General features: G+C 40.4%; 1 protein-coding gene across 1 annotated transcript in view; it reads left to right on the top strand.

The window, feature by feature from the left end:
- The window catches only part of LOC117828622 (guanine nucleotide exchange factor VAV3), a 139,162-nt gene that overhangs the window by 116,094 nt on the left and 8,873 nt on the right, over positions 1 to 14,195 (top strand). Inside the window, exons 24-25 of the mRNA XM_034705803.1 lie at positions 3,046 to 3,133; positions 3,793 to 3,922. Of these exons, the coding sequence (XP_034561694.1) occupies positions 3,046 to 3,133; positions 3,793 to 3,922 (218 nt within the window). The remainder of the gene's footprint in view (positions 1 to 3,045; positions 3,134 to 3,792; positions 3,923 to 14,195) is intronic.

Here is a 14,195-nt window from a genome sequence, read left to right as displayed (position 1 = left end):
CTCAAACTGTAGAACTGGAATGGGACAGCACTTTGCGACTTCTCACGTGACCTGCATGACGTCACCAGCTCACCTTAGTGATCTTAGAAATTTTTATTGCACAATTTTGTCTTTCCTCAAATTCAAGGCGCTTAAGGGACTGACTGACTGACTGACTGACTGCCATGTGATCCAGGCTCTTACTGTACAGACTGCTTAAACACAATTTTTAATATATAAATAGGCTGCATAACTACAAATATATTAATTATAGGCTACTGTATATACACACATATGTGAAAATGAATAGATTAAGGCTCTTTTCTATATTTATACTTACAGGCAAACTTTTTTACCTGTAAACTTCATTGCAACTTTCATGCTTCTTTTTTACTGTTGCACTTTTTTTATTTCATGATACAGTGCTCGTTTGCCTTTCCATGCTCGCGGGCTTCCCCTGGGAATCTCGTGTTTCACGTCACAATGCTATGAACTCTGGGTAATTCCCTTACGCTAAGTCTGCACAAATGCCCACTTACGGAAAAGGGTACATAAAGGGCTCAAAAAGTCAGTGAGAGATCTCTCAGACACTTGATGATTTGACAGTGGGACAGCCCTAAGCCCTCACAGGCTTAGCGGGAACGCGCCTCAAAGTCTGTGAGTGCTTGAGGGTGGACATTGAGTTTAAGTCTTAGTTTAAAAACGGTCAACCTAACTTCTTGCGTGTCAAAGTTGCAAGTCAACTAAGTCTCTTGCCGCTATTTTTTCAATCAGAAATAAGAGTTGTTGTGTTTTAGTTACTGTAAATTCGCTATTTATGTCTGCAGAGGGTAATTTCTTCTGCAAAGTCTTGCATTTGCATGTTTCATTAGACACCGCTGAACCAAACTCTGTTAGAAATATAAGCACTTTAAAAGATATTTTCTTGTCATCATGGAGACAAACCTGACTCTGTACAACTCTGCATCCTGATGTAGTTATTTCAGCATCCTTTCAGCCTGTTTATTGTCATGAAATCACAGTTACATCTGTGTATCTTGGCCTCATAGAGCTATAGTCAGACTGTGACTTCTTAAGGACAGTGAAACTGCCACTCAGACAGAATGTATTGTTTCTCTTTCTCTGCGTCTCTGCTGAATTCATCAGAGTCTTAAAGCCAAACCACATCATCGACTACACGAACTCCCGGCTGAAGAACAGAAATTGATGGAGCATTTCATAGCTTCCTCTGCAGGATGATGTTTTCGTCCTCTGAGGCTCAGTCTGTGGTTAACCACAGAGATGTTTGTTAAATTGACCAAACTGCAAACTGATCACACAGCAGTCTCTCTTAAAGAGCATGTAACAGTCCTTCTTATGTTCTGAACCCACTGAAACTATGTCATTAGTTAATCCTTATGATCACACAGACATTAAAAAAACTATGATAATAAATGAACAGAGCATATTTCACAACCCTAGGTGTCAGTGACCCTGCTATTGTGAGTAAATTATTTATATGCATACAAACATGATGACGTCGGTGTAGAAACAGAGCTGTTGAGTCTCTTAGCAGAGGAAACTATCCTTTAATCTTCATTTAAACTTTATTTAGACTCTTTTTTTGCTCTCAGCACAGACTGCCTCTTGCTCCTCCTGTGTCAAGCTCCTAATTGCTCGTGTGCACAGACGCTCTGAACCGAGCGGAGAGCGACAGTTAGACTGCTCAAGGTTATTTAAACCTCCTCATGAAAGAGAAGAGCAGACGGAGGAGACAGTGTGGTGGGAACGATGTTTAGAAAGTATTACTCATAAGTCAAGATGTCCTCTTCCTCAGAGACGGCAGAGGATGTTTATGATTGTTTTTAAATAACCAAGAGAGCAGAGATCTGAAAACTGAAATATCATTTTCACTTCTTTAAAGTGAAGAAAGCTTTCTGCAAACTTTTCCCCATATGGAGCAAAGTTTAAAGGTGCTTTGATAGTTGTATGTGCTTTAAAGCTTGGGTTGGTAGTCAGATTTAGATACACTTTTTGTTATACTGGTTAAAATGATCTTTATGTCCTGATGGCAATCAATACATAATGTGTTCTTAAAAAAGAGTGAAAAGAAGCTGCTATCTACAGCCGGAGTAAACCTGGGAAAACACCAACCAATCACCGTCATTAGGGTCCAATTTATAAAACCAATCAAATCCCGTCCTGCCGTTCTGCCCGCCTCCTGCGCGTACATTTCCCCGGTGTGCACTCCCCGTCTCCTGCCTCTGCTTCCCCTGACTCTACTGACTGCCCCTCTCGCTAGACCTCGGGCCTGTCTCCTCTGTCCCGATGAGGTGCTTTTCTCAGGACTGTAGTCCGGATCAGAGTCTAAAAAGCTCTCACCACGGGGGCTCTGACAAGCAAAAGAAGGAGTATTGAGGAAATGCTACATTCAAATTCATGCTAGTTTTCCGTGACTACCAACCCTAGCTTTAAATGTTCATCTTTAAATGTTCTATCTTCCAAAAATATATACAGCAAAACTTTTATAAGCTCTTGCTATTATTGATCAATATATGTCATTTTAAACAGGTTTATGCAAACAATGTCAGACATGAGCTTCCTGTTGAATGCCCGTTTTCATGGAACCATGCATGTGAAATTTGTGCTGCCCCCTTAAATGGTCTAAAACTCCATCCCTAAACAAGTCACACTGTGACTGAAAGCTGGACTAACTTCCACAGTTGTCTCCCGGTGTTTCATATTTCCTCACAAGTTAAGTGTATCAGGACACTTTGAAGCTACATTGCTCAGTCTTTTGTGATTTAGATTTCTGCAGACTTCTTCTCCCGCAGCCTCAGAGCTCCATCAGTGCCCCTGTTCACACAAACACAAGTTTGTGAGTGTGTCTGTGTGTGTGCGAGTGTGTGTTGCAGCAGGGGCACACATTTCTTCCTGACCACCCATCATTCACGTGTCACAGACCTCTGGGACCTCATGCATTAGAGTGTAGTTGGCGCTCTGCACAGAGGCCGGGGGGGCGACCACGGATCGATGGCGGTGATCAGAGAGGGAAATTACACTCATAACTTATTCAATGGCCCACAGGTACAACAACGACGTGAAGCACATAAAGATCCTGACCAAGGAGGGCTGCTTCCACATCGCAGAGAACAAGAAGTTCAGGAGCATATTAGTGAGTCTCTTTCTTTTTGAAATTCCACCCCTGCAACTCATAAATAAATCAGAGTGTGCGCCTAATGAAGTGTCAAAACCTGAATTTTATTTTAGCAGTGTGCACAAAAATAGCCATGATTAGAGACGTGTTTATACTGGCCCAGGGCCTCAGCGCTATAGATAAATGTGGAAAGGTTCAGAAGCTGTATTTATGCCAGGACTGTACGATGCATATTTCACATAAGTTAAAAAGAGTTTTTCTAAGGATAGCCTTTAAAACCACTGTGTGTTTAAACCGTAGAAAGAAACCTGCATATTCTAGAGTCAGAAAACCTGATTAAAGTTCTGTCTTTGTTTCAACACGTCAAGCAACCAGCTTTCACAACACATTGTATTACAGTGCATGTAGTTATTTTTGAGTGGCAGTGGGTTAAAAGAAACCATTATGTGTTAATAATAATGTCAGGCTGACTCTTTATGAGCTGACTAATGTGTGAATGCTCAGATGGGTTTGTGTAAAGAGCTGTCATTCGAGCTGAAAAACACCCCCATGAAAGGCTCATTTATCTGGTTTTACAAACTGATTCAACAAACATGACATGAAGTAAACACACAACTAACCGCTTTTTTATATCTGTTGTTTTGATCATGTATTCTTCTGTTTGTGTGTGTGTCCAGGAGCTGATTGAGTACTACAAACATCACTCTCTCAGGGAAGGTTTCAGGACTCTGGATACCACACTGCAGTTTCCTTACAGAGAACCGGAGAACGCTAGTGTGCAACGACTCAACCGCTCGGGAAGCAACAGTGAGTAAAAGAGAAGAATTATAAAAACAGTCCAAAACTTCAACACTTAAATTATGCAAACAACGCAACTTTTAATTTGACACTGTCAGAAAAAATTGAGGCAGAACTGACCATATTTGAGTCAGTGGGTGGAGCAAAGTTTTCTAGCATACTATTTGTCTCACAACAATGTTCTTTTGGTTGTCAACTATCAAAGCTCCTGTTAGAAGTTCTTCGTTGCTTATGAAATGGACTGAAATGAATACTGATGCCTCTTTATGAACTATAAAATCAAACCAGACCATCAGGTAGAAGATTTATTGTTTTTTATATCATCATTTTAAATGTCCAAAACAGCTGACACTTCGTCTGTGTCAGACGAAGAGGTTAACAGACTTTTTAAACTCCTCATGGCAAAGATTCTCAATGAGTGACATTGTTATTGTAAAAAAAAGAGGGATGAGACAACACACTTCTTACACATGTACAGGACAAAATCAGCAGACAGAAGATGTACATCTGTGTCCACAGAGGGTGCCAGAATCAACACAAACCAAATGTTCCTCAAAGAAGCTTCTAATTTAGCTCCAATTTTTTTTTCTGTTTTTATTCATTGCTTTGTTTTTATAGAAAAAAAAACTTCTGGATTTAGCTGCAGTTCATATTTTTATCGTTTCTTTCCCCTTCTGACAGTAAACTGAATCTCTTAAAGGTGTCGACAGACTTAAACATTTGAAGAGACTCTGATGGACACATGTCTCCTGGTTTCTGACATCCAGCTTTAAGATTAATCCAGAAAAAACAAAGGGTTGATTAAAAATAGCCATAATTGTTACCTCCAGCCTTTAAGTGTAGTGTTCTCATGGCTTAGCTCACAACTGAATACTTTGATGATAATAATGGTGAATGAATAAATGTTGGCAATTCCTCAGAAACCAGATCGACTTCTCCTGAGAGGAAAAAAAACAACAAAGATCTTTAATCTAGTCACATAAAAACAGAGAAATCGGCAAACCATGATATTGAATGATCTGAAAAATGATCAACACGTCCAGGAAAATTGTAAGTTTTTCTTAATTGAAAGACAAATGTATCTGTAATTCTTTAAGGAGTGGACATTGACAGTGTTTTTAAAACTTAAGTCATTCACAGCCACACGTTCAATCTGCAAGATCTGACTCAGCTGATATTTCATCTTTCCACTCTTTAGTTTGTTTCCCTCTAACATGCTCGTGTTTATTTTACCCCCTCCTCTGTTTGCTCACTCGCCATCCTTTCCCTGTCTCTCTCTCTTTTTATCTCTATCTCACTCGCTCTATGTTTCTCTCTGTCTGTCTGTCTCTCTCTCTCTCTCTGATAGGTATTTATTTTTTGTTAAAAACAGTCGTGTCTGCTGGAACAGTAATTGTTTCTGACTGAGCTGTCAGACGCTGGTTTAAAAATGGACTCAGCGTGTTATTAGATCTGATTACATTTGTTATGGACGTTTAGCCAACACAGGAAAAGAGTTAGAGTCCCATCAACACTGAAGATGTCAGAGGAAATAATGTCATCAATCATTAGTCACTATTAAAACCTACCCTGTGACATTTTTCACTGTGTATTATTCCATGATTATTTATCAGTAAAGAGTCCTAAGCAGGTCTAATATGTTCTCTGTGGTTGTAGATAAACTAGATAGTAGCATATATAACTGTATAGATTACAACAGCTCCAAAAAGGTACAAGATTGACCCTGATTTGAGGAAGCAGATAATTATTAGATATTGGATCATTCACTCAAGTTTTTAGCTCTGAAAGACAGATTTAGTTCAGTGTCTTGCCTGGATTATTATTAAGTGTGGGGGATTTCTATGAGAATGTCTAAATCCAAATCTGAAGGTGTGTTTGTGGTTTCTCATGTCATCTAATTAGGTTAAATTTAAAAGTCCTCTAGTGTGCCCTCAGCATCACATTGCACACGTTATAATCTGTTAGAAACAGCTCAAGAAAGTTGCCTGTTATCTTGTTGCTGCTTTGCTGTCTGACTGCTGTTGGGGTGAAAATTTAAGCTGTGTTTTTTTAACTGTGTGAGAATAAGCTTTTTGTTTAAACCTGTCAACACGTTAAAAAAAAAAAGCAGCTATTGTCAGCAACACTCGGCAGGATCAGAGCTGTACTGTAACACAGCACATTAGAGATTATTTCTACATCCAGCTGCTGTCTCCTCTTAACTCTGTCACTTTGTCAGTCATTAGCCTAACCAGCACTCAGGTGTTGGAGGTGTTATTTATCTTCCAGCAGGATACCTCTCCCTTCTGAATTGAACAGGTGTGAGGTGTGTAACTTTGAACTTCGATTTTAATGAGAGGATGTTCAGGTTTGAAGTGATGCAACAGATAGAACATCAGAGCTCCGTCACTCTACTAACAGAGGAGTGAACACAGACATGTCTGATAGAGTTTCAGTTTGTCTCATGTTTTAGTGATGAAAAGTTGTTTAAAGAGTTTATTCTTAGATAACTTAATATCAATCATATTCTTTCTTTGAGGGGCTCTGCTAATAATGTCAGGTTGGAAGAATCACAACACATTTCACAAAACTCATTATTACTACTCTAAAACCAGTGATCAAGGACACCAGTGTGGGATGGAGTAGCTAAAGCCATGCATAGTATAACAACAGATGCCATCCCAGAAAATGGCTTTGGTAGATGTTTCGGATGCTACAATTCTCAGTACAATATTGACCCGTTCAGAACAACATCAGCGGTCTAATACCCGCTTTAGTGTTTTTTTCTTTTCTGTTTTACTATGATGACTGTGACACAGAAGACTCAGGAGACTCTGACGGCTTACATTGAAATAGTTTATGTAGAACTTGGCCAAGGAGAAATAGCATAACAGTACACAGGCAGGGGTGTGCAGTGCAATGCCAAGTCAGTTCTGCCAGACAAATCCCCAGGCATGTACCTTTATTTCCCTAAAGACGACACTACTGTTTGATAACCGTATTTGGACAATAGGAAACAAAACAAATGGGAGGAAGAGCTGTGATCTAGTCTGGAGACAGTAAGTTGGTCACAACACACAGATAAAGACAGGAACAGGGGGAGAGACCTTGATTACTACACTGGTGCTATCTCGCCTATCACCCAGCAGCCTCGGCTGACATAGGAAAGAAGTTACTCTGTCCCTGACACTTAGACTGGAAGAATACAGGAGTTAAACATTCTTACATACATATACATAAGACGAGGAAAATTCAACGACACTGACTACCTTCCATGCATTATATTTCTTTCTGAATTGGTGCTGTTTGTGTGTGCCTGTGAGTCGACACACTGGGATGAGGAAACCCCTCCCTGCAAGTAAATACCATTGACTGCAAAATAAATGGACATAGTATCCTTGACATCAACCATCTGTTTCAACTCCGAGCTAGCTAGCCCGTCTGTCAATCAAGTCAGCCATACCCTTATTTAGGCAAAACTCGTAATTAATGTCTTCAAAAATAACCAGTTATAAAAAAATTCACTCCCTGTACAGTGTGAAGCAATAGATAAATTAGATATTCAGACCTAAACGTTTTTTTGTACCAGGCTGTAAACAGTTTTATTGCATCTCGACAACCTCCGGTCTCAAACCATGAAGCCCATGTGGAAGTGTTATAAACTGCAATTCATCGAGAATCCGCTTGAGGCTGGCTGCAGAAACACCGGAAACCACATAGACACCAATTCAAAAAAGACAATCTTTACAGCATTAGTAAAAATGTTTACAGCCTGGTTCAAAAAACAGCTTGGCTCTACGTAGCTAATTTCTCTATCGGTACACACTGTAAGGGGGGTGAATTTTTTCAAACGCGACGGTTCAGTAGATATTAAGATTACGAGTTTTTGCCCAAATAAGGACATGACTGACTTGACTCCCGGTCGGGAACACATAGCTGTTGGCTCAAACTCCGCCTCTTTACGTCACATTCTGCCTGGTTGAGTTCTGCATTTCCAATATGGCCGCCGCCATCGATTGGCTTCAAAACAGCGCTCAGGAACAGATGGGTGACGTCACAGATACTACGTTCATATTTAATACAGTCTCTGTGTACGTGGTTTGCAGTGTTTCTGCAGCCACAATAAATTGGACACTCGATGGACTGCAACTTAAAGCGCTTGCGCTTAATATGCAGGATGCCACGGTAGGTGGAGTCACTGCGGTTGAAGCACTGAATGCATTTCATAGCATTGTCAGCAACACTTCGTGTGACTTAAGCAAAAAAAGTTTAAATGAAAGCCTCAGCAGGGACCTATGAAGCAAGATTCAAAGGAAAAAATCTATTTGCTTTACCTGGCTAGATCACCATGTTAACGTACTTAGCAAAGCTAACCTGGTCAGGACCAGGCAGTGTCCAAAGTTTAAGCTTTGAATAGTCTCTAATATTTGCTTTATAAACGTGTAAAATGAATTTCTAATAGTATTTGTACCTTCATTTTTTATAGAAGTTCAAGTAATGGTGTTATAGTACAATTGACCAGGATTTTTAAAATTCTAAACTTTATTTTCAACTTTAAACCATCTTTAAAACAATGGAGGCACCAAGAGAAAAACACCGTCTGGACAGCTTAAAGACTTTTTTACGATCAAAAGCATGATTTCAACATATCCGTATGGTGCTTTAATTTGATACAAGATGTATAATAAGTAAAATATTCAACCTTAAAACTGTGTTGTACTAGCAAGTCTCCAAAACACAGATTCCCACAACCAGGGTTTCATGCTGCTTTAAGGTTTACCTCACAGAAACTACTTTAAGTAATGTCACACAAACACATAAAGTGGTGTGTGATTCAGACAAGAAGCAACATTACAATCTGCTGTTTAATGGAAAACATATAACATGTCACCATCCGAGGCTGAATGAGATTTCTTCTGAGTTTCACACTGTGGGGGTAGAAACAGAGAGAGTCTTGACTTGCTGACGATGACGTTAAAGCGAGAAAATGTGAACAGATTGTTCGGAGCTGTTGTTCAGACTCTGCTTCAAATAGCGAGCAGAGACGGCTTCAGTCTAAACGAGTTTTGTTCCGGTGAGGTCCTCTGTCTCGTCTGCTCGTCCTCCTGGTGTGCACACTTCATTTTCTCTCACTTTTAAATCTCTCTCTCTGTTTTGATTTCCATCTTCTTGAAATCTGCTGGAGGACTGCTAATTAATGTTTACGCTTTGTTTTATGTTTCATGGAGCTCTTTGTGAAAGAAAAGCGACTGCTTGATGTTTTGTACGAACTACAGTGGCACCAGAGTTAACTCAGACATAAATTAATGTGTCCATGGAACAAACTGTGTGAGACTCTGAGCCGCTGATTGGATTCAAACTCATCTTCTCTCTCCTGTGAAATGATACAATGCAGCATAAACGATGCATATGTGTGTGTGTGTGTGTGTGTGTGTGTGTGTGTGTGTGTGTGTGTGTGAGTGTGTGAGTGTGTGAGTGAGTGAGTGAGTGTGTGTAGTTCACATTGTGTATTCTGCTGCAGTATGCACAAATCAGGTTTAACAAAAATGAAGCGTGTAAAATGCAGCTGGTGTTTTGGTGTCTATCCGAAGATGAGGGCGATTCCTCTTTATATTTGTTGTACCTCGACACCATCAGAGGTTGCTGTGCTGTCTCTCAGTGTGCTGATTAGTATTCATGTTCAGATACACTGCTCTCCTTACAGCATATCAATAAGCTGAGCCGTTTACCTGCCTATAGGATTGTTTGGAGCGTCACATTTTTCATAAAGTGCAGGCGTTTATCTGTCATTAAGTGAGCTGGGGTTTTTTTTTTTAGTGCCAGTCACAGACAGAAACTTTTGATTTGGGGAACGCCATGAGTCGCAGCGATGATGAACAAAACATGAGTGATAACAACAAAGTTAATGGTGTAGGTCACATGGAAAATAGATTTTCTTATGTAGCTGTGGGTAGTTGTGTGATCAAGGGCCACCAGATTTTCTTACTGGGGCAGCCCAGCTGGAGCAGACTCACATGGGATGACATAAAGTTTGTGAACACACACACACTCACTAGGGTTGGGAATTGATAAGATTTTATCAATGTCAATGCCATTGTTGATTCTGCTTATCAATCCAATTCCTTATCAATTCTCCTAATGATTCCTGAGTATTTTTTTGAGGGGAAAAAAGTAGTTCTACACAGTCTTCCGCACCAAAAGGAACCATTTTATTTTTTCCAAAATTATGTCTGCCCAAGACTGAACATGAACATATTCAACTTGAAAATATTGAACAATAGGTTGACCTCATTCTCGACTGTGTGAGTCCAGACGTGGCCTTTCAAGCCTGGATGAAAAGACTTTGAATTTGGAGAGGAAAAACTCTTTTCCTCTGGGGGTCATCGTGGAGATATTTTACCCGCTCTCGGTGCCTCATTTTCGGCCGAATGGGCCTAAGGGAAAGCGTCCCGACTCCGAACAGGGAGAGGTAGGCGGGGGTTCGCCTCCCCAAATCGAACATGTTCACATGGAACCCTTCTCCACTTCAGCCCGACGCAAACCCCAAGCTTCGAGGCCGAGTCAACAAATGCTTCAGCATATTTAAGGTATTTACACCTAGGAGTTCTTAGTCCCAGAGTGTGTGACGTAATGCAACGTACCGCGACGTGACGTGACGTGACGTCGTGCTGGGAAATGAATCGTTAAGAAAAATCGATAACATTTGAGGTGTACAATTCCGATGGAATTGATCAATTGGAACCAGTTCTACGTCGGATCCAGTTTTCGATTCCCACCCCTAACACTCACATATAATCTATTCACCCTTCATGTCTCCACTAATCATATCTTCTTTAACTTCTTACAATTAAGTATCATTCAGGTGTTATATTTTTATAAAAGGTAACAACAGAGTGGCAGCAAATACATTTTCTAAGTTTCTAATTTTCTAATTCTTTAAGGAATCTTTTTCTCCAATCAAAAATACCAACAAAAAAAGTGGCTACATTAAAATACATTCTAAGAAAACTACCAGTAACTGGTCTCAACACAGTCGACACTGTTGATTTTAGCATAAGTCCCGCCTCTGACAAGGCAAATAGCCAATGGTAGTTTAGGAAGTTTGGGCAGCACTTGAGGTGGCCAGATTTGAAAGGGGCCCTATGTCATCCCTGGTTACCCCCTAGAGATGCCCCGGTGGTGTGATCAATCATAACTACTCTTCAGTCAGTCAACTCTTGTTGTCTTGATCAAAACTTCATTGCAGTAGTAGAGCATTTTTTGTGTTTGGCGTCGAGGTTCCTAACCCTTTCCCTTCATGAAGTAGTTTAGGTGTGCAGCCTTGTTTTGCTGTGTGGTTCTCTTCTTAACACATTTATTATAATGTGAGATTTCCACTGTTTATGTAGAAAAGATTTCTCCTACAACAGGGATGGGCTTTAAGTGGTCGCCAAGTGAAACTGTTTTGGATACAATCAATCATTGGCATCCAGTCTCTCCCCAGCCCTGCTGCTCAGAAAGCATAGACAGTTTCTCCTGACTGAACTCATGCCACGCTGGCTTTTGTGACCAGTAAAAATAACCCGCTGGACCCCATCTTACCATTAAAGACTAAAGTAGTGAGACTTTAGGGTTAGAGATCTGTTCCTCAGAGCGAGGCGCTAATTCTGCCAAAGACTTTTTTTGGATTCAGATCAATGCTGGACGCTCATTCCAGTGTCAGTAGAAATACTGGAAGATGGACAGAAATACAATATAGCGAGTCTGTGTGGTTGTTGCACTGAAAGATTGCCATCCAATTTTGTTGTACTTGTGGCAATGACATGAGTATGCAGACTTTATGAAGTTTACAAATATGAGCTGTGGGCATTGCATGTTTCAGAAATGCAAAAATGTATTTACATTTAAGATACCGTGTGAAAGTTCTTTAATAGAATATGTGAGAAAAAATGTTTCTGTCTGTTTGCAGTACTGTCTGTTTCTGCAGTCGTGGCTGTGTTACAGCTTTATGAATGTCTTTATAAATATGCAAATCTGCTCCCTATGTTGTAATTGTGAGCTCACTCCATGTTCTTCCCAATTAAATGAACAAGTCAAAATGTCTTCCTTCATTAATGATGCACACAAACAAGATGTGTCATTACTTCATATTTCAACTGAATCCTAGCAGCAGCACTGTGTTGGTTTTTAACCTTCAAATTCACAATTCTAGAATCAGAATCTGAACAACACCCAAAAATTTGACCTCTAATATTTTAGCTTACAAATGTTCAAGGTATTTTTTTTGTTTGTTTCAATATGTTTATTAAGGAAAACAAGATCTCCACAAAGCATCCACATCGACATTCAATTTTCATGGAATCAAATGCCTGATCTCACAGACTACATCATCACTAATTTGGATTATTCATTCCTTATTATCAGGCAAAACTGTCTTCATCATAGAGTTAACAGTAGAACAATACCTAACCCACCCTCCCCCTTCCCTCAACCCTCCCAAGGAGTGCTACCTGACGATGTACAAAAAGTTGATAATTTTAGCTCTGCAAAAAGGAGAGCAGAGTCTGTGTTTAAGAAAAAATCATATTCTATCTAAATGAAGTGTGTCCGTCATCTCCGTTAACCATAATTTGAGGGTAGGTGCTTCTTTCTTCTTCCAAAATAGGAGGATCAGTTTCTTAGCAGTAAGCAGCCCATAAGATAAAAGACAGCGTTCAGAAACTTGGAGGTTCCTGAGCCCCCCGACACCCCGAAGATGATCAATATGGGATCAGGTTTAATCTTAACCCCCAGAACTTGTGAAAGAAAATTAAAGATTCCAATCCAGAAATTCTGCAAGCTGGGACACAGGGCATAACTGTGTGTTAAATTTGATTCTGTTGAATTGCACTTGTGTTCGAGGTATTTGAGTGATTTTTTTTATACATGTGTTTGGTGTGTTTGTGATTACTCCTTTAGATTTATTCCTCCTACAGCAGATAAATGTCTGCAAAATAATCCTTGATGGATCAAAGTGGGTTGAAGTTGTTGTTTCTGTCCCTGACAGGCTGAGTTCCAATTTGCTTCCTTAAAACACTAAAGTCTCACAAACAAACCTACGGATGAAGGCTGGGGTAGACCAGCAACTCATGATTCCTGGGAGGTTAAATTACAGTTTTTATCAATTGAGTCTGGCAGCTCAAACATTATTAGTCATTTTACCTCCAACAAATGTAAAAGAAAATGGGTTAGTGTTAAAAATAGATTCACATTTAGCACAGGGTTTCAGATATTTTCTTACAGTTTCTACATTTCCAATCACAGTTGTGTTTTAGGGTTTAAATTAATTTAAGATCAAAAGAAGCGGCTGGGTGGATGGTTTTCCTGCTCACTACAGCTCCTCTGCTTGCCATTTATGTTTTCTCTCAAGCTGTGTTCTCTCTGCCTCTGAAGTAAAAAAAAAACACCAGAGTTTGGGTTCTTTTAAAAATGCTTTGTTTTTTTTCTCCTTTGCTTCTCTCTCCTCTTTCCATCCCCCCATCCCTGCCCTTTCCCCCTCTCACCTCTGCCCCCCCCCCTCTGCCTGGCCTGCCCTGCTATAGCCCCATTGCTCTGCGGCCTCTCTTTTGTATCTCCTGCCGGCTACAGCTTTGTACCTCCCTCCTCTGCTCCCTTCTGGTCAGGTACAGGTATCTCTTCTCTCTCTTTCTCCGTCTCTGTATTTTTCTCTCTCTCTCTGCTTTCATGTTGGGAGCTGCTTAGCATGCTGGCTGCAGCTCTGTGCAATCTCATCACCGCCTCAATCTCTGCTTTTACATCTGACATCTACCTTCACATTGCACCATTTCACCTCTTGCATAGTGTTGTGCACATAAATATCATCATGTGTGGAGAAGGGATTGTTTTTTTATAATGCATGTATGTACTGTTTATGTATGTCGGTGCCCATTTGAGCATGGAAATACAAGGGAGTGGGAAAGCAGCGGCGACTGACAGACTGAGTCTGGAGTGTGTGTTTGTGTGTGTTTGCTTGTGTGTGTCTTGTCTGTCAGTGTATAGGTAAAGGTGTCCAAACACACAGCTCCTTTATATTAGAGATTCCATCTCCCCAGGCTAGGTTGTAGAGGTCTGATGCTCCATTTCCACCTGTCAGCTCAGCCTGGTCAGACCCACCACTCAGAGTCTGCAGGCTTGGATGGAGCAGTGCTAACTAGCTAACCTGCTCCACTGCTGTCTATTATACCCCTGTCAGGATGTGTTCAGTTATACAAGCGCACATATTTACGCACACAAACACACACACAAAAACACACACACAGCTGTCAGATATCTACAGATGAATCGA

This window comes from Notolabrus celidotus, chromosome 17 (assembly GCF_009762535.1).
Source record: "Notolabrus celidotus isolate fNotCel1 chromosome 17, fNotCel1.pri, whole genome shotgun sequence".
In the NCBI taxonomy this organism is placed as follows: Eukaryota; Metazoa; Chordata; class Actinopteri; order Labriformes; family Labridae; genus Notolabrus; species Notolabrus celidotus.
The sequence above is the reverse complement of the archived record's forward strand: the minus strand, read 5'-3'. Positions and strand labels throughout refer to the sequence as shown.